The sequence below is a fragment of the Ascaphus truei genome, chromosome 3 (genome assembly GCF_040206685.1).
Source record: "Ascaphus truei isolate aAscTru1 chromosome 3, aAscTru1.hap1, whole genome shotgun sequence".
In the NCBI taxonomy this organism is placed as follows: Eukaryota; Metazoa; Chordata; class Amphibia; order Anura; family Ascaphidae; genus Ascaphus; species Ascaphus truei.
Window position 1 is genome coordinate 129,668,448 of NC_134485.1, and position 27,132 is coordinate 129,695,579.

At 47.8% G+C, this 27,132-nt stretch overlaps 1 protein-coding gene across 1 annotated transcript in view; it reads right to left on the reverse strand.

Moving 5' to 3' along the window:
* The window catches only part of GUCA1C (guanylate cyclase activator 1C), a 169,894-nt gene that overhangs the window by 59,931 nt on the left and 82,831 nt on the right, over window positions 1-27,132 (reverse strand). The window contains exon 2 of the mRNA XM_075589542.1: window positions 16,489-16,638. Within this exon, the coding sequence (XP_075445657.1) occupies window positions 16,489-16,638 (150 nt within the window). The remainder of the gene's footprint in view (window positions 1-16,488; window positions 16,639-27,132) is intronic.

Below are 27,132 nucleotides of genomic sequence, written 5' to 3' on the forward strand. Positions count from 1 at the left end.
AGAAAACAGCTGGAGGAGAGCATAGATTGAGAGCCGTAAGAGGTCAAAATTCCTGAGAGACACAAAAGATTACATGCAAGGGCGAGTATACTCCTAGATTTTGCAAAGGCTTTTGATACTGTTGATCATGCTATCCTGCTTAACAAACTGCTTAACAAACTCCAGAGTAGGAATGGGAAGCATGCTTTAAACTGGTTTCAGTTCTACCTATCGGGTGATCCCAACATGTGTCCATCTCAGGCTCTAAATCCAACCCACTGGATATCACCTGTGGCATCCCGCAAGGCTCTGTTCTGGGGCCCCTACTCTTCTCAGTGTTCATCAATGATCTTCCCACAGCTTGTAAGGAAGCCTCAATACACATGTATGCAGATGACACAATCCTATATGCACACAGCCATAGCCTCTCTGACCTTGAACACATACTTCAGTCTTACTTTTTGAGACTCGAAAACTGGATTTCCCAAAACAAACTGTTTTTAAACACTGACAAGACTGTAACAATGGTATTTGGGACCAAGACTAAATTTTTAAAGCTTCCAGTGACTGAGCTCCAGATCAGAACCAACGCTAACACCACCCTAACTCCTGTTACCAGTTTTAAAAACCTGGGCATATGGTTTGACTCCCACTTAACATTCGGAATGCACATTGATACCCTGACATCCAAAACCTATGCCAAACTAGGTGTACTCTACAGGAACAAATCCTCCCTAAGCCTGCTGGTCAGAAAGCGTATTGCACAGCAGATGCTAATGCCAATTATCGACTATGGAGACATAGTATATGACTCGGCACCCCAAACCCACCTTGGCAAACTTGACACCCTCTACAATTCAATTTGTCGTTTCGTTCTCCAATGCAACTACAACACACATCACTGCAAAATGCTCAAAGAACTAGATTGGTCATCACTTGAGTCTAGGTGCAAAGTTTACCTTTCCTGTCTTGCCTTCAAATACTTTCTGGGCAAGCTACCCACCTATCCGAACAAGCTCCTCACCCCTACCACATGCAGCACTTATCATCTGAGATCTGACTCCAAAAGACTGTTCATGGTCCCAAGGCTCAACAAAGTATCCGGCCGCTCCTCCTTCTCTTACCGTGCACCACAAAACTGGAACAACCTACCGGAGACTCTCACATCCACCACCAGTTTAAGTTCTTTCAAAACTAAGGCTGTCTCACATTTTAATCTGGTCTGTAACTATTACATAAGCCTATAATATACATAATCTCTAACTGTGCATGCAATGTATTATATATAATGTATACCCTGTTCATTTATGTAACTATATTTGTAACCATGTATTATTTGTCATATTAACTATGCCCAGGACATACTTGAAAACGAGAGGTAACTCTCAATGTATTACTTCCTGGTAAAACATTTGATAAATAAATAAATAAATACCCGTGGCAATGTAGGGACACAGGGGAGATCGACAGTGGAGAACCCAAAGACCATTCACTCGATGCACATAACCAGATCAAAACGATACAACAGAAAGCGATTCATCCACAGGAGCAGCCTCTTTTTAGAACAGAGGAGGCCTGGGGAAGGTTGAGGCCGACGAGATGGGTAGGATGCAAGCAACAACGGATGAGGGGCCCCAAAGAGAGGGATGCAGGCACAATCACGACATTAGTAGTAAATATTTTTTGACATTACCCTCTCCCCCGATCAGATCAGGGTCCTTAACAACGGACTATCATTTGCCCCCTACGGTACTTACAGATCCATTAGTATTAGATGTTGATCTGGCCAGGTTCTTCCTTACAATATGACTGATGGGATATTTGACTAAATTTCATAACATAATCAGAGGTCACAATACTTACATTGAGGAGGATACCACATTTCACATATTGACCACAGACTGTAAAAATAAGAGCAGATTCAACCCCCCACCATTAAATCATTGTGACGGTGGGGGTAGCTGGCCTTCCAAATAAAGGTCACATCCTGACTGGCTGCCCCTAGGAACTGTGGATAATGGGCCAAGAGGGTTAGCACTTGGGCCAAGTATGATAATACAATATGTTTCCATGTGACCATGTTCCTATATACGGTTCCTTGCAGGGTTATGAGTTAGGGATACCATGTGTGGTTATGATTCCCCATAGAAGATAGCTGCAGGAAAAGGACTTTGGGAGCAGGAGATGAAGGGTGGATGTTGAGGAACCCATGTAGTTAGTCCCATGTGTATTTGGGCATCACTCCACTGCCATAGAATGTATTACCAGTATTTGTTGTGCTTTTCCCTTTCTGGGCATGGATTTAACCAGAGATTTGGGGTGCATGAGTTTTAAGGGGGATTTTGCAGAGAAACTGTTGTCAGAATGTGCATACAGGGTCGGGGACCAAAGTTACCGGTTCCCCGGTAAATGTATCCGACAATCAGGCATGATTTGTTTATACATGTGTCCACATTAGCCCCATCAATATCTCCACTTAAAAACGTAACCGTGACTCCCTACTAGGGTTTCCTGCTTCAGCACAGCCTGGGAAGGAAAGTGAGCCATGGTGAAATGTGTTCTAGTATACAGTACTTAGAAAAGGGGATCCCTGGTTTAAGGGGTACCCTATGTACCGTTATTGCTCCCCACTGTGTAGGCTTTGTGGGTACCCGTCCATACATAAGGACGGGGGGATTATGGAAGTCCAAAGTAAGTCAATGGGTAATCTGTGTTCTGGGACCAAGATGCATTGCCAGCAGCAATGCAATGCAAGAATAAAAAGTACACTGCTTTTCCTGTTTTATGGTTCCCAGAGACCCCAGATTTCGGGACTGTGAGTTTTAGGTGCGATATTTGGGTCGAAATGTATTCCGTTTGTTTGCAGGAGTTTGGGGGACAAAGTTACTGGAAGTCCCCCAGACTCCTTGTTTTCAAGCCCAGGTATTCCAGACTAATTTACCACACATATATAAGGTTCCCCAAGGTTTATACTTGTAACGAGTGCTCACCACAAACAGGACAGGACCGCGAGGCTGAGGTGGGGATAGTGATATACAGCGACCTACAACCGCGTAACCGTGTCTGGAGTGCAGAGTGGAGGTCGTTTAGCTGGGTCAGGGTAGGAGAGGTCATAATAGTCGTGATCAGTGGTGAGATTCAGCTGGTTCGCACCGGTTCGTGCAAACTGGTTACTGGAATTTTTCAAGTTCGCAGAACCGGTGCATTAACCGGCAGTAGAATCACATGTTTCAGAGCAGAGCAGGACTGCAGGGGAGGTGCGCCATCTAGCTGTCTGACCCGGAACTTCCGGTCCCTGCAGCTAGAGCTCCTCACATCCTGCTCTGACTGAAGTGATTGCTCTGCCGCTGCATACCATCTCCCCCCCGCCTGTGTGCGTCAGGGAGCCATGGAGGAGGGGAGGGAGAGATATGATGGAGGTTTGAGAGTGGCTGGGGGAGATGTGAAAAGGACTGAGGAGATGTGAGAGGGACTGGGAGAGATGTAGGGGGGCTGGGAGAGATGTGAGAGGGGCTGGGGGAGGTGTGAGAGGGGCAGGAGGAGGTGTGAGAGGGACTAGGGAGGTGTGAGAGGGTCTGGAGAGGTGTGAGAGGGACTAGGGGAGGTGTGAGAGGACTGGGGGAGGTGTGAGAGGGGCTGGGGAGGTGTGAGAGGGGCTGGAGGAGGTGTGAGAGGGACTAGGGGAGGTGTGAGAGGGACTGGGGGAGGTGTGAGAGGCACTGGGGGAGGTGTGAGCAGGACAGGGGGAGATGAGAGGGACATGTGAGAGGGCTGGGGAGGTGTGAAAGGGGGCTGGGGGAGATGTGAGAGGGGGCTGGGGGAGATGTGAGAGGGACTGGGAGAGATGTAGGGGGGCTGGGAGAGATGTGAGAAGACTGAGAGAGATGTAGGGGGCTGGGAGAGATGTGAGAAGGACTGGGGGAGATGTGAGGGGGGACATGTGAGGGGGACTCCCCCCCCATGTCTCTCTCTGCCCTCCCCTCGGTCTCTCTCTGCGCTCCCCCCTAGTCTCTCTCTGCCCTCCCCCTGGTCTCTCTCTGCCCTCTCCCCCCTGGTCTCTCTCTGCCCTCCTCCCCCTGTCTCTCTCTCTGTCTTCCCCCCATGGTCTCTCTCTCTGCCTCCCCCCCGATCTCTCTCTGCCTCCCCCCCTGGTCTCTCTCTGCCCTCCCCCCCTGGTCTCTCTCTGCCCTCCTCCGGTCTCTCTCTGCTCTCCCCCCGGACTCTCTATGCCCTCCTCCTGGTCTCTCTCTGCCCCCCCCCCCCATGGTCTCCCTCTGCCCTCCCCCCCATGTTTCTCTCTGCCCTCCCCCCTGGTCTCTCTCTGCCCCCACCCATGTCTCTCTCTGCCCCACTGGTCTCTCTCTGCCCTCCCCCCATGTCTCTCTTTGCCCTCCCCCCCGGTCTCTCTCTGAGCTCCCCCCCTGGTCTCTCTCTGCGCTCCCCCCCTGGTCTCTCTCTGCCCTCCCCCCTGGTCTCTCTCTGCCCTCCCCCCCAGTCTCTCTCTGCCCTCTCCCCCTTGTCTCTCTCTTGCCCTCCTCCCCTGGTCTCTCTCTCTGCCTTCCCCCCCTGGTCTCTCTCTCTGCCCTCCCCCCCATGTCTCTCTCTGCCCTCCCCCCCTGGTCTCTCTCTGCCCTCCCCCCCTGGTCTCTCTCTGCCCTCCTCCCCGGTCTCTCTCTGCTCTCCCCCGGTCTCTCTATGCCCTCCTCCTGGTCTCTCTCTGCCCCCCCCATGGTCTCTCTCTGCCCTCCCCCCATGTTTCTCTCTGCCCTCCCCCCTGGTCTCTCTCTCTGCCCCCACCCCATGTCTCTCTCTGCCCCCCCCTGGTCTCTCTCTGCCCTCCCCCCATGTCTCTCTCTTTGCCCTCCCCCCCGGTCTCTCTCTGCGCTCCCCCCTGGTCTCTCTCTGCGCTCCCCCCCTGGTCTCTCTCTGCCCTCCCCCCTGGTCTCTCTCTGCCTCCCCCCCGGTCTCTCTCTGCCCTCTCCCCCCTTGTCTCTCTCTGCCCTCCTCCCCCTGGTCTCTCTCTCTGCCTTCCCCCCCTGGTCTCTCTCTCTGCCCTCCCCCCCATGTCTCTCTCTTCCCTCCTCCTCCCGGTCTCTCTCTGCCCTCCCCCCATGTCTCTCTCTGCCCTCCCCCCGGTCTCTCTCTGCGCTCCCCCCCTAGTCTCTCTCTGCCCTCCCCCCGGTCTCTCTCTGCCCTCCCCCCGGTCTCTCTCTGCCCTCTCCCCCCTGGTCTCTCTCTGCCCTCCTCCCCCTGATCTCTCTCTCTGCCTTCCCCCCCTGGTCTCTCTCTCTGCCCTCCCCCCCATGTCTCTCTCTGCCCTCCCCCCCTGGTCTCTCTCTGCCCTCCCCCCCTGGTCTCTCTCTGCCCTCCCCCCCTGGTCTCTCTCGCCCTCCTCCCAGTCTCTCTCTGCTCTCCCCCCCGGTCTCTCTATGCCCTCCTCCTGGTCTCTCTCTGCCCCCCCCATGGTCTCTCTCTGCCCTCCCCCCCATGTTTCTCTCTGCCCTCCCCCATGGTCTCTCTCTGCCCCCCACCCGATGTCTCTCTCTGCCCCCCCTGGTCTCTCTCTGCGCTCCCCCCCATGTCTCTCTCTGCGCTCCCCCCCTGGTCTCTCTCTGCCCTCCCCCCTGGTCTCTCTCTGCCCTCCCCCCCGGTCTCTCTCTGCCTCTCCCCCCTTGTCTCTCTCTGCCCTCCCCCCCCCCCTGGTCTCTCTCTCTGCTCTTCCCCCTGGTCCTCTCTCTCTGCCCTCCCCCCCATGTCTCTCTCTGCCCTCCCCCCGGTCTCTCTCTGCCCCCCCTGGCATCTCTCTGCCCCTCCCCCCCTGGTCTCTTTCTGCCCCCCCCCTTCCTGGTCTCTCTCTGCCTCCATGGTCTTTCTCTGCAGTAAAAGAAACAGTATAATGATAATCAAGTAGTAATATGGAAATATTTTAAGAAAGACAAATAATAATTTATTTCAAACAAATATTGTGATTTTCCTTTTTCACATAAAAGGGCAGTATGGTCTCCTCCCCCCCCTCCCACGGCTCCCTCTCCCCCTGAGAGAGAACCTGTGCTAAAAATTTTGAATCCCACCACTGGTTGTGATACTTGCTGTGGTCTAGGATTGGAGAAGTCGGATGGTCATTGTGCGTAGCCGGGGTCCAGGAGTAGAGAAGGTGGGAGTCCAAATACAAGCCAAGGTCAGGGGTCAGGGAAGGCAGCGGTCTGGGTACAAGCTGAGGTCAAAGGTAACAGAAAATCAAGGCAGAATGTAAGAGCAACAGCAGGGCAGCAGAATGCTTGAGGCAAGCACTTGAAACATAAACAGAAGTTTATGCTCAGCCAATTTGTCTCAGGGTGGCTGAGCATATAAGGAGCAGGGAGCAAATGGGAAGGCTTGCAGGCAATGAGTCATGAATAATTAGACATATTCTGTCCAGTGGTAAGCAGGGGGCAAAGTGCACCACAGAGGTGGAATAATTGCTGATTGCATTAACCCCTCGCATGCCCCTGGTAATGCGGCACCGGCAGGGAGTCTGAACAGGGACGCCCTCCGTGTGGGGCCGGAGCCTAGGTCCGGTCCTGGTAGGCGAAATGCAGTGCTTGCGCGACAAGCATCATCTGCGATGTCACGGGCGGGGCCTAAGGCCGGTCCATGAGGTGTCCCACTGACTGACAGCATGACTCTTGTGCACACCCTCAGAGTGAGGCGTGTCACTCCGTACATTACAGGATGTGTCACGGAGGCAGGGCCATGGTCCAATTCTCACAGTAACCCCCCCTTCAGAGGTGACCTGAGGGCGTCCCAGGGATGGCTTGGAGTGAAACCTTAGGTGGTAGGCCCGAACGAGCTTAGAGGCATGTAGTTGGTCCCTGGAGATCCACGAACGCTCCTCGGGGCCAAAGCTCCTCCAATGGACAACGTACTGTAACTTTCCTCTGGAAATTCTGGAATCCAGAATGGTCTGGACAGCGAATTCCTTCTGGCAGAGGCTCAGGAGGAGCAGAGGCTCAGGAGGAGACGTCGAAGCAGGAAACTGGAATCCTGGGTGAAGGGCTTGAGTAGAGAGGTGTGGAAGACCAAAGGAATCCTCGTAGATGCTGGCAACCGCAGTTTCTAGGCCACCGGGTTGACCTTCTCGATCAGGAGAAATGGGCCAATAAACCTGGGTGCCAATTTTGCAGTGCGAACCTTCAATCGAATATTCTTCGTGGACAGCCATACCTTTTGTCCTGGAATGTAAGTTGGTGCTTCACGGCGATGCCGATTGGCCTGCTTCTTCTGCATAATGACTGCCTTTCTAAGGTTCTCCTGAATCTGTCTCATGACTCCTGAAGATGCAGAATCCTATTATCCGCTGCTGGTACCCCGGATCCAGGTCCTGCAGTAGGAAGCGCTGAGGGAAGGAAGCCGACGTTGGAAAAGAACGGTGAGTCCTGTGTCGACTCATTATGCACATTGTTATGAGAGAACTTGGCTCACGGCAAGAGATCTACCCAGTTGTACTGGGTATCAGAAATGAAGCAACGGATGAACTGTTCAAGTGATTGATTCGTCTGCTCAGTATGACCATTTGTCTGAGGGAGGTAGCCAGAAGAAAAGTGAAAAGAGATTCCCAGTTGTTTGCAAAAGGCCCACTTAAATTAAGAGATAAATTGGAAGCCTCGATCTGACGCAATAACTTGGGGGTCCCCATGAAGACGAAATACCAACTTGATTAATATTTCAGATAGTTTGAGAGCATTGGGTAGGCCCTTCAGGGGAATGAAATGGGCCTGATTGGAAAAACGGTCGACCCCCACCAGAATGGTATTCCTTCCTTTGGATACGGTAGTTAAACGATGAAATCCATGGAAAGATGAGACCATGGGCGGTCCAGAATCGGGAGAGGCTGCAGCAACCCTGATTTACTGATACGGGAAGTCTTGTTTTGGGCACAAGTAGAACATGCGGTGACAAATTCCTTAATGTCCTTACGCATCGCTAGCCACCAAAAGGTCCATTCCAGAAGATTAACAGTTCTCCTTGTACCTGGATGACCGGAGCTTTTAAATGAATGACCCATTCCAATACTTTTCGACGATAGGCTGGTGCGGTGAAGACGTCCCTCTGAAACTTCGAGACCCCCTGGAATATCAGGCTGACCTCATGCGATGTCCTCCAAATGTGTTAGCAAAGATGATACATGATGGGGGAAGTATGATTTCCTGTCAGTCCTCAGTGCTGTCTTCTACGAGAAATTGATGGGAGAGGGCGTCTGCCTTCACGTTTTTAGAACCTGGTTGATATTAAATGCTGAAATTAAAGCGAGAAAAAAAAAGTGACCATCGGGCTGGTTGCGATCCTAAGCGACGAGCGCCTTCGATGTATAAGAGGTTTTTATGATCCGTCAGTATATTTACAGGGTTTTCAGTGCCCTCTAGCAAATGCCTCTATTCCTCGAAGGCCATCTTGATGGCCAAGAGTTCACGATTGTCCACGACATAATTCTGTTCGGCAGGCGTTTTTTTTTTTAAAAGAATGCACAGGGGTGTAGTTTGGCTTTTGGAGTTTTCCTTAGGGACAAGATTGCCACGGCCCCAACATCTGAAGTGTCCACCTCAAGCATGAAGGGTAGTCCTGCATCAGGATGTATGAGCACGGGGGCTAACACAATGGCTGTCTTTAGTTTCTCGAATGCTTGAAGGGCTGCAGGAGACCAAAGTGCCGGATCAGCTCCTTTCTGTGTCAACGCCGTAATGGGCGCTACTATGGATGAAAAGTTTTGTAGGAACCTTCGGTAGTAATTTGTGAAGCCTAAGAACTGTTGTATGGCCTTCAGGGTCGTGAGATGAGGCCAATCCAAAACTGCTTTCACTTTGGTTGGGTCCATGGCAAGGCCAGTATCGGAGATGATGTAACCCAGAAGGGAGATCGTAGTCTGATGAAAGTGACACGTCTCCAATTTCGCGAATAAGTGATTCTCTCGTAGTCGTTGGAGTACCTGTTTGACATGACCTGGGTGTTCACGTGCGGTTTTGGAGAAGATTAGAATGTCATCTAGATATACAATATACAATTTATCCACCATTTTGCTGGAACACATAACCAATCCCAAAAATACCAGTATATGGTGTTAGCAGATAAAGTTAATCTGATTGGCTATAAATTGAGGAGATATTCGTAGTACAGGTCTATTAACAAAAACTGCCCATTCAATGTATATACACAATCACAATAGTGCATTTCACTTCAAACTGCACACGATTATTATATCTATTACACCAGTGTTTCCCAAAGTGTGCGCCGCGGCTTGGCTAGAGGGGCGCCGCGATCAGGGCCGCCAGCAGCGGGAAACAAGGGCTGCTAGTTAATTAAAAAAAAAAAAAAAAACCTCTGAAGCCGGCGCCGGGTCTCCCTGGCAGCGCCTGACCCTCCGCATGCTTGCTGATGCGTGCGGAGGAGGAGAGACTTCCCAGAGAGCGGCAGGTTTGAAATTTGTCACTCGGGGAAGCGGAGGAGCGGTCACTGGACCGCTCCCATCCAATGGGGCTGGATGCATCCTGCCCGGCATTGCAACTACAGAGCCACCAGACAGAGGCAGCACCAAGGTGTGTGTGTGTGTGTGTGTATGTGTGTGTATGTGTGTCTGTGTGTAAAACGGGCTGCAGGAGGTGGGTGGGTGTGTGTGAAAAACAGGCTGCAGGGGGTGGGTGGGTGTGTGTAAAAAACGGGCTGCAGGGGGTGAGTGGGTGTGTGTGAAAAATGGGCTGCAGGAGGTGGGTGGGTGTGTGTGAAAAACGGGCTGCAGGAGGTGGGTGGGTTGTGTGGGAAAAACGGGCTGCAGGGGTTGTGAAAAACGGGCTCCAGGGGGTGGGTGGGTCTGAAAAATGGGCTGCAGGGGGGGGTGGGTGGGTGTGAAAAATGGGCTGCAGGGGGGGGTGGGTGTGAAAAACGGGCTGCAGGGTTGTGAAAAACGGGCTGCAGGGGGTGGGTGGGTGTGAAAAACGGGCTGCAGGAGTGGGTGGGTGTGACGGGCTGCAGGGGGGGGTGGATGGGAAAAACGGGCTGCAGGTTGTGAAAAACAGGCTGCAGGGGGGTGGGTGTTTGTGAAAAATGGGCTGCCGGGGGGGGGGTGGGTGGGTGTGAAAAACAGGCTGCAGGGGTGGGGTGGGTGGGTGTGAAAAACGGGCTGCAGGGGGGGGGGTGTGTGAGAGAGTGTCCGTCTGTCTGTGAGAGAGAGTGTCCGTCTGTCTGTGAGAGAGTGTCCGTCTGTCTGTGAGAGAGAGTGTCCGTCTGTCTGTGATAGAGAGTGTCCATCTGTCTGTGAGAGAGAGTGTCCGTCTGTCTGTGTCTGACAGAGAGAGTGAGGTCAGAGAGAGTGAGGTCAGAGAGAGTGAGAGAGGTCTGAGAGAGAGGTCTGAGAGAGAGAGAGAGGTTTGAGAGAGAGAGAGAGAGGTCTGAGAGAGAGAGAGGTCTGAGAGAGAGAGAGAGAGAGGTCTGAGAGAGAGAGAGAGAGGTCTGAGAGAGAGAGAGAGAGGTCTGAGAGAGAGGTCTGAGAGAGATAGAGGTCTGAGAGAGAGAGAGAGAGAGAGAGTGAGGTCTGAGAGAGAGAGTGAGGTCTGAGAGAGAGAGTGAGGCCTGAGAGAGAGAGAGAGGTCTGAGAGAGAGAGAGGTCTGAAAGAGAGAGAGAGGGAGGTCTGAGAGAGAGAGAGAGAGAGAAAGAGAGAGAAAGAGAGAGAGAAAGGTCTGAGAGAGAGAGAGATGTCTGAGAGAGAGAGGTCTGAGAGAGAGAGAGGTCTGAGAGAGAGTGAGAGAGGTCTGAGAGAGAGAGAGCGGTCTGAGAGAGAGAGAGGTCTGAGAGAGAGAGAGGTTTGAGAGAGAGAGAGAGGTCTGAGAGAGAGAGAGGTTTGAGAGAGAGAGAGAGGTCTGAGAGAGAGGTCTGAGAGAGAGAGAGGTCTGATAGAGAGAGAGAGTGAGGTCTGAGAGAGAGAGTGAGGTCTGAGAGAGAGAGTGAGGTCTGAGAGAGAGAGAGAGTGAGGTCTGAGAGAGAGAGTGAGGTCTGAGAGAGAGAGTGAGGTCTGAGAGAGAGAGTGAGGTCTGAGAGAGAGTGAGGTCTGAGAGAGAGAGAGAGAGAGAGTGTGTGAGGTCTGAGAGAGAGTGAGGTCTGAGAGAGAGAGAGTGAGGTCTGAGAGAGAGAGTGAGGTCTGAGAGAGACAGAGAGTGAAGTCTGAGAGAGAGAGAGAGTGAGGTCTAAGAGAGAGAGAGAGAGTGAGGTCTGAGAGAGAGAGGTCTGAGAGAGAGAGAGAGTGAGGTCTGAGAGAGAGAGAGAGAGAGAGAGAGAGAGAGAGAGAGAGAGAGAGTGAGGTCCGAGAGAGAGAGGTCAAAGAGAGAGAGAGAGATTGAGAGTGTGTTAGTGTCTGAGAGAGACACACCAACTGCGCACTGCAACTGTTAGGTATGTATATACACCTTTGTTTTTACTTTGGGCGCCGCGGAAAAATCCTGATCGCCTTGGGGAGCCTTGATAAAATTCTAATTGCTTTGGGGAGCCTTGAACCGAAAAAGTTTGGGAACCACTGCATTACACTATTAACACCATTATCTCATTATGCACATATACAGTTAGGTCCGGAAATAATTGGACACTGACACAATTTTCATAATTTTGGCTCTGTACACCACCACAATGGATGTGAAATGAAACAACGAGATGCAATAGAAGTGCAGACTTTAAGCTTTAATTCAAAGGGTTGAACAAAAATATCATATGGAATGTTTAGGAATTGCAACCATTGTCCTACACAGTCCCCTTATTTCAGGGGCTCAAATATAATTGGACAAATTAACACAATCATAAATAAAATGTTTATTTTTAATACTTTGTCGAGAATCTTTGCAGGCAATGACTGCTTGAAGTCTGAAACGCATGGACATCACCAAACGCTGGGTTTCCTCCCTTGTGATGCTTTGCCAGGCCTTTACTGCAGCTGTCTTCAGTTGTTGTTTGTTCGTGGGTCTTTCTGCCTTAAGTTTTGTCGTCAGCAAGTGAAATGCATGCTCGATCGGTTGAGATCAGGTGATTGACTCGGCCATTGCAGAATATTCCACGTCTTTGCCTTAAAAAAAACTCCTGGGTTGCTTTCGCAGTATGTTTTGGGTCATTGTCCATCTGTAAAGTGAAGCGCCGTCCAATCAACTTCGCTGAATTTGGCTGAATCTGAGCAGACAATATATCCCTATACACTTCAGAATTCATCCAGCTGCTTCTGTCTTCTGTCACATCATCAATAAACACTAGTGACCCAGTGCCATTGTAAGCCATGCATGTCCATGCCATCACACTGTTCCACCGTGTTTTACAGATGATTTGGTATGCTTCGAATCATGAGCCGTTCCAAGCCTTCTCCATAATTTTCTCTTCCCATCATTCTGGTACAGGTTGATCTTAGTTTCATCTGTCCAAAGAATGCTGTTCCAGAATTGGGCTGGCTTTTTTAGATATTGTTTGGCAAAGTCTAATCAGGCCTTTCTATTCTTGAGGCTTATGAATGGTTTGCACCTTGTGGTGAACCCTCTGTATTTGCTCTCGTGAAGTCTTCTCTTTATGCTAGACTTGGATAATGATATGCCTATCTCCTGGAGAGTGTTCTTCACTTGGCTGGATGTTGTGAAGGGGTTTTTCTTTACCATGGAAAGATCCTACGATCATCCACCACTGTTGTCTTCCGTGGACGTCCAGGCCTTTTTGTGTTGCAGAGCTCACCAGCGCGTACTCCCCCCCCCAGGATGTACCAAACCGTTGATTTGGCCACTCCTAATTTTCCTGCTATTTCTCTGATGGATTTTCTTTTTTTTTTGCAGCCTAAGGATGCCTTGTTTCACTTGCATTGAGAGCTCCTTTGACCGCATGTTGTGGGTTCACAGCAACAGCTTCCAAATGCGAATGCCACACCTGGAATCAACTCCAGACCTTTTACCTGCTTAATTGATGATGAAATAATGAAAGAATAGCCCACACCTGTCCATGAAACAGCTTTTGAGTCAATGGTCCAATTACTTTTGGTCCCTTGAAAAAGAGGGGGCTACATATTAAAGTGATGTAATTCCTAAACCCTTCCTCCAATTTGGATGTGAATACCCTCAAATTAAAGCTGATAGACTGCACTTTAAGCCCATATTCATTATTTAACTATAACTTGAATTTATTTTGATACACAGCCGAAATAACAAAACTTGTATCAGTGTCCAATTATATCCAGACCTAACTATATACATTTTGGGGGGAGGGATCCAGGTTTATTTCATTTATGTATATAGAGGATTCATTTTGATCTTTTGGGGGGCAAATTCAATAGGCTAGCACTCTCCTACACCATACACACTTTATTATCACTACCATATTCATATATTTCACATATCTCATCTTTTTTTGTGTTTTTTTTACTCAATACATCCTTACACATTCCTTCATGCCCCTCTTTCCCTCCCCCGCTCCCCGACTGTTATACCTGCCAGTTTACATTCTCTATGGTCTCTTCTCTGGGGAATTTAGCCTTGATTGCACTGAATACATATATATATGTTCACTTTATTATTTTATTTTTTCCGTACAAATATTTTTAATTGAGTTTTGCATCGAAAGTTAATACACACAGTATTCATAACATTACATAAAGCAGTCTTTATGGGCACCATCTGCCCTGTGCGTCCATTTGCTGTTATTTCAGATGATTAAGTCAACATAAAAAATAACACAATGAAAATAAAAATAAAACATATACAGTTGGGGATGGGGGAGTTCCATCTCACTACCGTTATCTATAGTTTGTTCTCTCTGGCTTAGCCCAAAGGCCCCCTCTAGGTTTGAGTTTCCAACCATGGGTCCCAGGTCCTATGAAACTTTTCCGTTGTATGTCTGAGGAAGGCAGAGAGTCTTTCCATCAGCATTACTTCCCCTATTCTGTTTATGACCATTTGCTTTTAGGGGGGCGAGGGGCATTTCCAGGCTGCCGCTGATGCGCATCTGGCACCCATCAGTATATATGAGATCAGGTGTTTGGTCAGGGTATTGGTCTCTTCAATCGGCTTGGCCAACACATATACCAGGGGTCAAGTGGGATAGTCAGATCAGTAGTGTCTTTTATAATTTCCCTTATCATTCTCCAATATATCTGTAATTCTGGGCAATCCCACCAGATGTGAACCATATTGCCAACCTGCCAACACCCCCTCCAACATTGGTCTGAGGTTTCAGGGAAGATCTGCTTTAATTCTGCGGGCGTTATGTACGATTGATAAATTATTTTATAGATGTTGTCTTTTGTGATTGTGCAGATGGATGTTTTGACCGCGTTATCCCATATGTCTTCCCAGTCAATTTCAGTTCCCAAGTTGTTGGCCCATCTGACCATATATCTATGGGCCGGGGTATTACCTGCCGCCTCAATCCCTGCGTAGATTCTTGTTATCAGACCCTTCTTATACTCTGCATCTTTGCAGCGAGCTTCGAACTTCGTGAGTTCCCCGACCTCAACAAAGTGGACAGGATAAAGTGTCTTATTTGTATATATTGGAAGGGTGGTAAGTCTGGGACTTGATAAATCTGCTTAAGCTCATGAAGGCTCAGAAGTTTTCCCTTATGGAAAAAATCCCCTATATGTGTGATATTATTATTTTTGAACTAGTCAAAGTAATTCGTTCTTATTCCCAGTGGGAAGTCAGGGTTGTCAAAAATCGGCAGGAGCTGGGAAACAGTCGAGTTACCTTGGGCCAGAGATTCATAGTGAACGTTTTTGGTCCTAGTTCTAGTCCTCTCTGTCCTGCGTCCTTTTTTCCCCAATCACCAAAGCATGTCAGGTATTGGGGAGTCCTTTAAATACTTGGACTCCATTTCCACCCAACAATACTTGGCCGGATCCGTGTTCCACATTATAACTTGGCGTCGCTGTGCTGCGGGGAAGTACCTAGTTATGTCTATTGATATACAGTATGACTGCACTGCTGGGTCTGACTCTCCCTATCTCCCCCCCCCACCCTATGGAACTATATATATACCCTATATACAGCGAGCATTAGCTTATAAGGGTTCCATGTAAAAATGGTTTTCAGGCAAAAAGTGACACGGTTTGCTCATTTGCATGTCATTTCCCAGAATCCCTTGAAAGACAGGGTTGCAGACCTGTCTAAGACATGTGAATGTGCTCACAAGTGATCTTTTTATTTATTATTTTATTTACTGTATGTATGAGTATTTTCCTGGTCTACAGACTTTTGAGTGCACTACTCTAGCGCTTTAGTGACCCCTGGTGGTCACTTTTTCAAGTGTTTACATGTGATTATTTCCCTATGTACCAAGTCTTTTTAGGCTGTATTATTCGGTGAGCGGTGTGTCACTATATATCTGATAAGAAGGGAAATGACAGCAAATGAAGGGAAGGGCGTATATACAATATACAGAGGGGGGGAATAACACAAGAATAAATATGATCCAGAGAAAACAGGAAATTATGTTTTAATTCGGGTTTACTTTGGATCGGATACATAGTTACAGTTTCATCGTCCTGGACAACACAGAAAGCAATTGTTCCCAGGACCCAGGATCAGGGAATACGGTCAATCCTATAGTTCAGGATTTAAGCACTTTTAATGTGCCCATTCTTATTCTACAGGACACCTTATCTATGATGATTTTCACATCAATAATACTATTACAATGCTAATGTTTTATACAAAGCCATGATTACAATACAGGCATACCCCGGTTTAAGGACACTCACTTTAAGTACACTCGCGAGTAAGGACATATCGCCCAAAAGGCATACGGCAGCTCGCGCATGCGCCTGTAAGCATGTCCTCAACAGCAATACGTCTCCCTACCTGTACCGAAGCTGTGCGCAAGCGGGGAGACTATAGAGCCTGTTACAAATGCGTTATTTAATCAGTTAAGCACGTATATGACGATTGCAGTAGTGTAAATGCATCGATAAGTGGGATAAGGGAGTGCTTCACTTTAAGTACTTTTTCGCTTTACATACAAGCTCTGGATCCATTGCGTATGTTAATGCAGGGTTTGCCTGTATATGTTTTTATGATTGGGTTTAGAGTGAGGGTAATGTTTTGATTTTGCCATGACAAACTCTGTTAAAAAAAAAAAAAAGAAATCTACAGTACATAAAAACCTCTGTTTGGTAATGCTCATAAGGCAATATTATGTCACTGGAGTGAAACGCTGTGTGATATGCAGATATCTCTTTTATATGATGCACATTAAACCATGCACTGAGAAAATATCTGTATAAAAGCTCTGTATTATTTAGTGGGTTGTAAGTATCTTGAACTTTCAATACTTTATTCCCAGTTGAGTATTACAGACTGCTTGAATCATGCCATAACAATTTATGTGGCACCGCGGTCAAATAAACCATTCGTTAGAAACCTTTACACAAGTAGCAAAGATGAGTGGTAACACAAAAATTATTTAGAACTACTGCAATAAACAATCTTTAATCTCTAGAGAGTATATTTTGTTCTCTGAAAACATTTCCTTACCGTTATTATACTTAGCAATTCTTTTCTGTCAATTGATCCATTTCCATCTGCATCATAGAGTTTAAAATACCACTTCAGTTTCTGATCAATTTTTCCTCGCAAAACCAAGTTTATTGCAGCAATAAATTCCAAAAAGTCAATAAATCCATCCTGAAGATAAGCAGAATAAAAAAAGAGAATAAGGAAACAAAATAATTTTAGAATGAATTCTATATTTTTAATAGCTTTTCATTTTTTATCCATTTACATAGCTAGAAATGCGAAATTGAAAGGAATATGCAAAAACAAGGTACGGATATACTGTATTACCATGTATTCTTATAAACGTATTTATACTAATTAAACTCATATGCTGTACAAGGTACATCCATTTACAAGTGTTGGCAAATTCATTGGTTATCCCTAAAACATGGTATTACTGGGGAACCAAGAACAGGTTTAAAACAACTAGTGTAGGTAATGTTTTGCAAAATAAAAGTTTCAATTTTGGTTTGTACAGTAGTCATATAGAAAAATATGTCCAATACAGTTGGGTGAATTTTCTGTCTAAATCCGAATCCGACACACATTGGCCAGTTCCTTTGAGCCACGTATTTTGCATAGATTAGTTTAAAAAAAAATCTGGTTCATTTTTTTACCCTATTACCGAAAATACTGTACGATCAGATTTAGACAGGATCGTCCATCTCTAGCGTTCAACCTATTAAGTTATGTGGTGCAGATAATTAATGTCTCAAGTGAAATCAGCCAAATAATAAATGGCGCGAAAAGAAACAAGAGGCAGACAAATGTAACAAGGGTATTAAAGTGTATTCTTTTTGGCACTGGTTTATGTAAATATTGCACCTGAGGAAGAGATATCCTCCGAAACGTTGTGCGTTATAATTCTTCAAATGAACATCAAATGACTGAACAATGTAGAAGATTTCTATTTTTCACTATGATTACATGTGTCAGAAGGAGATCTCGGCCACCCTTTATAGTCAACAGCAAAACATCAGAAAATTACTATTTTTCATCAAGAAAAAATGAAGTGTGGTAAGATCAAATATGACTTTTACCAAATAAAAGAATTGACAAAGAGTCTTTTTGGGACGAGGCCTGTGCTTCTAAGAAATAGATTCTAAAATGCATTTTAAGTGACAATGAGATAAAACTCAAAGAAGATGACTGGTAATGTACATTTATAATTTAATAAACATATAAGCTCCATATTTCCAAAACATTGGAAAATAAATGAAGTAAAACACAGCTGAAAACCATTTTATCTTACAGCATCTATCCCTCCCAGATATATATTTTTTGTTTATCTTAATTTATCTGGAGGATGCTGATAATTAAATTAAAGGTATGGTTCTACCTACTAGCGTTATATAGACGTACATACATAGACATACACGGGTGAAGTCGTGGATTACTGAGTGGAACGTTGCTGGCGACATTTAGAGAGGAAGACTGCACCAACCAGCCCAGTGCATGCTGTGACGGCCGTGGAGCAGATACTGCAGCTGTGTTGAGTGTTATCTATCCATATGACCCAGGGCGGGCTAAATGTCTACCACAAAGACACTTATGTAAGTGGAATACTTTGTGTTTTTAATATTAAAACCAGTATTATACTATTTTGCTTTTTCTTCTCTGTATGTGGATTTCCCTTCCTTTCGTATGGAACATTATTGGTGTTGATCCGGAGTATGCATCTGGATAAAAAAGTTGGTAACTTATAGCGACCACAACGCCCTTATATCACGTGAAATACGTGAGTTAAATTTTATAGAATCTTCAACATTGATCACATTGTTGTTTGACAATATTGCACTATTTTGGTGTCTTCATTTCCTTTCTTCCATGTCCTGATGAGATTTGCGCACCTGTTTTCTTCATCGATATATATATATATATATATATATATATATATATATATATATATATATATATATATATATATATATATATGTAGCCATGCATAATAATGGACTGCAGACATCTTCCCTGTTGGCAGTAAAACCTGGTAAGTACAGGAATGCCAGCAGTAGTTATGGAGGTTTTCCCTCACACCCTGGTGAAGTGCCCTATGTATGGATGGGAGTGGCTGCATGCTCTGAGTCCCTGGTCAGTGACATCAGAGATGTGCCTGCCCCCTGAGGTATATAAGGCACAACACTGTCAAGTTAGTGGTTGTTGTTGCTAAAGTGTTTGGCTCCTGTGAAAGGGATTGCAGGATAGCTTTGTGCCCACTAGTGCTGTAACTAGTGGCACTAGTTTCCAGATCAAGCCTGTCAAGGCCACACTGTGTCCAGGGACCTGGCACAGGGGTGATCTCCCTACGGGGAGAGGGGATCCCACTCCAATTGGGAGGGCAGTACCTGGCAAAGGGACAACACGGAGAAATGTGCGGCTAGAGCTGACAGCTGCATGGGGCAGTCTACTTCATCGAGTACATCAATAAAGATGCCCTGTTCAAAGATACCCCCACTGTGTGAGTGTGAGATTACTCTGCAGTGGCAGTCACCACCGAGAAGGAGTTCCTCACCAAGACCATCTCCCTGCGGAAGCATAGATCCTGATGAGGTGGAGGCGCTGCACATGATATAGGTAGGACTCGCACCCACTACCTCAGCTACCTGTTACTGATGACATCCCCTAAAACCATCGTGCGGGAGACTCAGGAGTCCTGTTACCTGCAGGTGCACCACCATACACCATCATGTAGTGGGGACCGGTTAGACCACACGGGCCAATGTGAGATTTGGTGGGTCAGACAGGAGGGAATACCCGTTACATATATATATATATATATATATATATATATATATATATATACATATATAGAACACACAAAAGGAGAAGTTGCTCAACACATAATATATAAGGTTAACTCAAGCCCTTTAATAAAACTAACTATAAGGGTAAAATAAAATATATACCCCAATTAAAGTCAGTATATAAATTAAATAGGACCTGATGGTGCTAGGGGATAGTGAAGACTATATAAGACACACAGATGAAAAGAACAAAGACAATCCCCTTAGTAGCACTCTAAATTACACCTAAACTAATCTATAAGATAAAGATGGTTAAAAAGAAACAGATGCTCCGCCAATTCAGAAAAAATGAACAAGATTTTATTGATTAAACAACAAGACACACTAACTTAAAAACATAAAAATACTAAAGACAGCCTATGAAAATATATATGTATCAGTGGGCCCACTGACGGGTGAAACATGTTGAGTGTTTACTTTACTACAGCCTTTATGTAATCTTCTATTCTGAGGGACTTATGATGGATCTGATGCAGCATTTTGGACTTTATTTTTTGTTCCTGTTATAAGCAGACTTTGGAAACACATCCTGTACAATCAATATGGACACAAACTCTACACAATCTAGCTGCAGCTGAGTATTACCCTCCTTACTGTTTGGGCATTACCTGTCCTTGCAGTGCTGCGCTTTGTGGTGTTTTCAATATGTATGACTCTGTTTGCTAATATGTCTTTATTAGTCATATTTTTCTTTATTTGCTGCATCAGTTCTCATTGATTTCATTTTGGGGAAATGCTGTTCAGGGTATAACTATTATTATTGTTATATTATTTTTCCCTGGTTGCTTTATCTCTTTTTTTCCCCTCTGTTTTTGGTATACATACTAATTTTTCCTGGCTATATACTGCTGCGGCCAAGTTTATTCGAGCATTTGCCCGTTCTTGGCCGCAGCAGTAGCCTGGCGCGCGCCCGAGTGTGACGGGCGCGCGCCGAAGCAGCGGAAGAGCGCCCTCCGATCGGGGCGCTCTCCCTACCGCTGCCGGGTCCGCCGGGTCCCCCGGAACCCCCTGCCGCCGTCCACATCGCGGGACACCAGGGCTCCCTCGGGGAGCCCTGGACGCGCGTGCAGGGGGCGCTGGCTCCCGAAGACGCGTGACCGCGCGTCTATGACGCGCGGCACGCCGAGGGGCGGCCACTAGCAAGCCGGGAAATCTCCCGGCTTGCGGAACCGGCCACACTTTAATAAAGTGTGTCGGTAGTGTACTGTACTGGGTCATTGACTATATACTTTTTCCAACGCAATGATTTATTATTCTTTCATGCATATGTCAGTGGGAATATATTTTGTATTGCCTATTATGTTAGACTAAACTACTTTGTTGTCATTATTTAAACTTTATTTAGACACATTTTAGTTTTTCTTCTTTTTGTAATACTGATAGTGTTTGATTAGTAGTCCTCTCTTTATATTTTTGATACATATATATTTTCATAGGCTGTCTTTAGTATTTTTATGTTTTTAAGTTAGTGTGTCTTGTTGTTTAATCAATAAAATCTTGTTCATTTTTTCTGAATTGGCGGAGCATCTGTTTCTTTTTAACCATCTTTATCTTATAGATTAGTTTAGGTGTAATTTAGAGTGCTACTAAGGGGATTGTCTTTGTTCTTTTCATCTGTGTGTCTTATATATACATATATATGTAGAGGTATCAGTACCGTGTTAGCCGAGCTTCAATAATCAAAAAATAAATAGATGATACCGTTCTGTGGCTAACTAAATGCTTTTATTTGTGCGAGCTTTCGAGATACACTGATCTCTTCTTCCGGCGATGTTACAATGAATGAAGCAAGCAAAAGGTATACTTAACAACAGTGTCTATTGGAATGTTATCTGTGCTGGTCCTTCCCCCGGTCACCATTTGGTGTCTGACAAAATTCATAATCATTTTAGTTTTTTATTTAGATTTATATATTTTTTATTCACATTATATATTCCTTTGTTGTATTTATGATTATAATCTGAATCTTGTTATTATTATGTATGTCAATCTATAGTGACTGAGTCACATTACATTTTATTTTGTTTATTTTATTTATTGGTTTCAGCATTTTTTGCTATTAGGACGTTTACATTTATAATTATTTTTTCCACTTTTTGGTCTTCTCTATATTAATATGTCCAATTCTATATTATATTTCCCTATGGGATGTAATATATATGGGTTATTGCCTATTTAAATGTCCCCCTTATTAGGTAGATAACGTCTCAATACATATGCATTTTATTAACAATAATTAATTTATTATTTATTTAATTTAATCTATTTTTGTAGCTTTATTAATTTTTTGTGTTTTGATTTACTATCATGTGATGAATTATTTGACTTTAGGAATGTTTGTCCCTTGGTTATTCCTATTCTCCTCCTTTTAAATATATTCTAACCCAATATAGTTTCTGTTTATATTATGCCTTCACTTTGTGACAGCATGCTCGTTCATCTAAGACAATAGCCTGCTATGATAGGCGTATCCATTTGAACTCTGAACCTATTGAAGGACACGATCTAGTTACCTAGCAACCGGCTGCTATAAATCCTTAGTGAGGGCAGGATTCACCAGCAACCCTTTGAGAAAGTCACAAAACGTGATGAAACGCGTTAGGGAACGGAACTGCGTCATCACGCAAGCGCATTATGGGCCGTATCGAGCGCTGATACACATTGCGTCCAGCAGAGATTGGAGATTTTCCTAAAACTGAAAGACTGCATCATTGATTTTAAGGAGCCTTTCTACTCATGCACCAGAGAACATCAACCAGCAGCTTCAAGTGAGATTTTGACTGCAGGGTCTGGAGGCTGAGTGGCCAGAGTTGGCGGTGATATGTTTCACACACTGCTTGATTTTAACCTACCCTTGTGAGTGGATTTTCTACCCCCCCTTCCCCTTTCCCAATAAATGTACTGTATTATGCTATGGGGCGTGCGCTCTCTCTCTTTTTTCTTTTCTAATATATATATATATATGTAACGGTGTTTCTGGCCCGGCCTGACCCACCCAATCTCACATTGGCCCCTGTGGTCTAACCGGCCCCCATTACAGTGTGGTAGTGTCTGATGGTGCACCTGTTGGCTACAGGACTCCTGAGTCTCCCGCATGATGGTGTGTGGGGAGGACCCGTCCAGACAGGCAGCTGAGGTAGTGTGCTGAGTCTCACCTAGTTCCAGTGCAGCGCCTCCACCTCACCAGGGTCCCTGCGTCCGCATGGGGATGATCCTGACGAGGAACTCCTCGGTGGTGCAACCTCCTGTGTAATCATTGGACTCTCACACACAGGGGTTTCTCTGATCAGCTCCATCTTTATTGTCACGGTGGGCATAGCTGCCCTCCACAATGGGGTGTATTTAGCCGATCATCTCGCCCGTGCTCCCTTTTGATAGGTATGTCACCTAGATGAGGGATTTACTATTCCCGCAGGAATCACTGCCCTGTGCCAGGTCCCTGGACACAGTCTCCCATGGAGTTACTATAACATAACTAACACTCTGCAGAACTTGAACTCCTTCCTGAACCTTGCAAGAACTTTCCAGCAACTGTACTCGCCTTGAACACTAACTGTTTGACACAGTGCTGTGCCTTATGTAACTTCTGAGGCTGACACACCTCTGACATCACTAACCATGGAGTCAGAGCATGTGACCAGTCCCATCCATACACAGGGCACCCCACCAGGGTGTGAGGGAAAACCTCCATGATTACTGCTGGCATGCCCACACTTACCAGGCCTTGCTGCCAGCAGGAGAGATGACTGTAGGCATTTTACATGACCGCTACATTCTCCCCCTGGTGAATCCCATCGTCCTCGCTGGGACCTAAATTTGTATACCTCTTTCCAGGAAGCACTGTAACGGAAAACATAATTAACATCACACAAATTTCCTCATAATGCAGTACACATGAATACAGTCATCCGCCAAGCCCGCCCCGACCAGCAGCCACAGACCCGCGTGATGCACAGTACCACCTAAAAATAGTGATAGGGGTCCGGTTTCTTTACTTCTCTACCCCCCATATCCAGAACTGTTACTGAGAAATGCCTGGGTAATCCCCTCTCTGGTCTATATGTTACTCTGTGTTTATAGATATTTCTCCCAATGGCCCATATGCGGATTAAATGTTCTATCCGTTCCTCGGCCTTCTTTCCTATCACGGAACTCCCTCTCCCCACTAGGTGCATTTCGATGGCCTCCCTAAGCCACCTATCCCGGTTGTCCTCTATCTCATCCATGAGAGGCTCAGGGACATACGGGTACTCCAACCCGTGGGAAGATTTATACCGAGCCATTATGGTTCTCTCGGCCCTACTAATTCTAGTCAGGTCAGCCTTACCTGCCCTCCCAGGTAGCACCCATGATAGGGGTTCGTCAGGGTCCACGGGGTCTGACAAAATGCTGGGACCCATAGGCTCTATTTCCCTATTCTCAATCTGCAGCCATCGCTCCTGCAGCTCTCTGTCCCTCTGTTCTGGGGTAAACTCTCCCACAGCCCACCAATAGTCCACCACATCCTCTCGCCGGATGAGGAACCGAGTGCGATCCATCCAGGCCGAGTACCCTTCAAATAATGGGGCCCACCACCGGTTCTCCCGGAATCTGTTTGACCCTCCTGAGTCCCTATCATCGTCCATGGAAAATACCCCTGATGACCGCTCAGACCGCGGTACAGACCACCTTAACGACCCCGGGGCCTTTTTTACCGGCGCCGGAACTGCAGGGGGCAACCACCGGCCTTCCGCAGCCGCTCTCAATTCTCCCCCTCCCCTGGAGATACCTTCCGTAGCGCCACTGCGCTGTCTTTCCCCAGTCAGTCTCCCCTCCTCTTCTGAGGGAATGTCCACTGATTCCAGGCTAGGCGGGGAACCCGGGGACCGTGTGACCGGGGTAGGGGCTTTAGCTAGGGCATGGGGTTGGGCATACGGACGGGGTAGCGATTGCCACGGGGCTGCGACCCGTTCCTGGCTGTCCGTAGATAATTCAAAGGATGATACTTCACCCTCCTCAGTCCTCAGATCGCCCGTCCAGCTTCTGAGCCGTTGAGGTGATTGGGGACCTTCCCCCAATCGCCGAAGCGTCGCTGCAACTTCTCCATGGGTTCCGCCGTCACCACCGGAAACGATGTCTTCCCCGGAACCGGAAGCGTCGCCATCTTGCGTGGGACCCCCATGCGGGATCTCTTCTTCCACGACGACATCCGGTTGCTCCGCCGTCGCCGCCGGAAGTGATGCCGCCACTCCACGTGCGCTCGGGGCCTGGCGCGGCCCTTCCAGCGCTTCGCCGTCTGCTGCAACCAAGTAAGTAATAGGGCTGCTTGGCTTACCCATCCGCAGGGGTATAGGCGTCTCTCTCCCGTCTCCTAGATCAGGTCCTGGGATGGCGGGACTCCGTCTGTCGGCTCGCCGATCTGCGGGGGACGCCCTGTTCTCAAGGCCACCACTCACCCCACGGGGTGTCGCCCTTCCGGTCTGCCTTTTTGGCTCCGCCTTTAACACCGCCAGCTCACGGAGGTCCTCGTCCGAGTAATCCCCTTTCCCTGACTTAGGGGTCTCCGAGCGGAGTGAAAGTCTCTTTTCCCCGATTGCGGGGGTTGATTCAACCGCCTCGATCGCCACTGACCCAACCGACTTGGCCGGCTCCAGTCCCTTGTCTCCTGGACTCGCGCGGTTGATCCATAGCGCGCCCGGGGACTCGGCGGAGCGCCTTGCTATGTCCACCGGGGGGTCAGCAGGCTGGATTGGGATAAACGTGGGCATAGGCCACAGGTATAAAGTCCCGCAATGAGGGCAACGTGCCGCCGTGTTGACCGTGCCTCCGGGCAGCCCGCATTGAAGGCATAGCCCAACCACCGTCTCGGTATTGGCCACCCTCACCACTAGCACCCCGCCGGGCACTGAGTAGGGCTGTGTAGAGACCATTGTGCCCACAGTGGAGGAGCAGGCCATTCTCTTTACAGTAGCCACTCTCTGTAAAGGTCTTTCCAGCTTAGTGGTTCCTCGCAACTGGCTGGTGGAAGTTGCTGGATCCGCCACTCCCTGCTTCGGCTCCTCCCTTCTCTGACAGAGCTGGAACCCGCCCCCAGGGGTTGCAATAATGGGCGGGTCCCACAGGGGAATATCATGCCCCTTAATTAAGGCCGCACCTCTCTCAGTCCTGGTGGGCGCGGTTAGCGTTTTCGCGCCAGTTTCCTCCTCAAAGCTGGAGTCTTTTCCCGCGGCTCGTTCCCGCCTTCTCCTTGCAGCAGCTTTTTGCACAAGGTACCCTTCTTTCTTGCAACTTATCTCCACGGCCGGAACTACTTTTTGTAGTGGCACCGTCTGAATATCAGTCCCTGGGCCCAGTGGGTGCATTCCCACAGGCCATAGTTGAAAGTCACTCCCCCTGGTAGAAATCAGGGGAGGGTCCCATAGACTAAGCGGTTGACTCAGCACGGGGGCTGAGTGAGTCACTGTCCATGCAGGCGCAGCCATAGCTTTCGCGCCATGCCCCCCATCAGGGCGGGGCTCTGCTGTTCGCGCCATTCCCGGCCAGCTTTTTGCAAGTCCTGCACCAGCCACATTTTCTGTGACTGTCCCATGCGGTGTCCCTAGCAAGCGGGAACCGCCATTTTGATTGACTTTTAAGCCCAAAAAGTCCATTTGTTTGCTCTCCTCACGGGGTTCTTCCCCAATTATTACAATTTCCTCACACTCTTCAAGGGTGGCCCCTCGGTGTCCCAGACAGGATAAAAACGGGGCAGCCACGGCCTTCGCTCCGCTCCAGAGCAGATTGGTCAATGATAACTCGGCGACAGTCTGCTCTTCAGTGGGTTGCACGCCACGGGTGCCCTCCCCATCAGCCTCTGTCCGCCATTTCATGTTCTCCGCCCCACGCGGATCCTCCACTCTCTCGTAACAGTTATCGTACATGGGGCTCCACTCTGCGGGGCAGCCACCACACCGGTACAATAAAGATTAGCTTCAGATGCACCACCACATGTGTACCTTATCTAGGTGTAACCCAGTGTTGCACTACCTCAGGCTAGGCTCACTCTCTCAGTGTCTGCTGTGACTCCTTCCTCCCAGTCTGTGCTCCCTACGGTGAGTGTCTGGAATGGGCTAGGTACTCTGGCTCTGCCATGCAGTACTTGGGGCGTCTACCTGTCTTGGTCAGCCTAGCGCAGACCCTCTCCAGGATTCCTGACCATGTTAACAGGCTATCCCTTCTGGCATCCTACCAACTAGCACTGCCTCAAGGTGACTCGGTCAGCTATAGCCCGGCTCCAAACCCCTCACTCCTTTGAGGCCCCTAGGTCGTCCCTGCGAACTGACAATATCCCGTGAGCCCCCTGACCACCCCTAGGTCCGTCCCTACGCAGCACAGAGTGGCAGCAGACTCTCTCCCTGTTTCCCAGTGTGCCTAGCTAGAGCCTGTCCTGATGACAGATCTGATCTCAGCAGCTCGCCTCCAAATGTAACGGTGTTTCTGGCCTGGCCTGACCCACCCAATCTCACATTGGCCCCTGTGGTCTAACCGGCCCCCATTACAGTGTGGTAGTGTCTGATGGTGCACCTGTTGGCTACAGGACTCCTGAGTCTCCCGCATGATGGTGTGTGGGGAGGACCCGTCCAAACAGGCAGCTGAGGTAGTGTGCTGAGTCTCACCTAGTTCCAGTGCAGCGCCTCCACCTCACCAGGGTCCCTGCGTCCGCATGGGGATGATCCTGACGAGGAACTCCTCGGTGGTGCAACCTCCTGTGTAATCATTGGACTCTCACACACAGGGGTTTCTCTGATCAGCTCCATCTTTATTGTCACGGTGGGCATAGCTGCCCTCCACAATGGGGTGT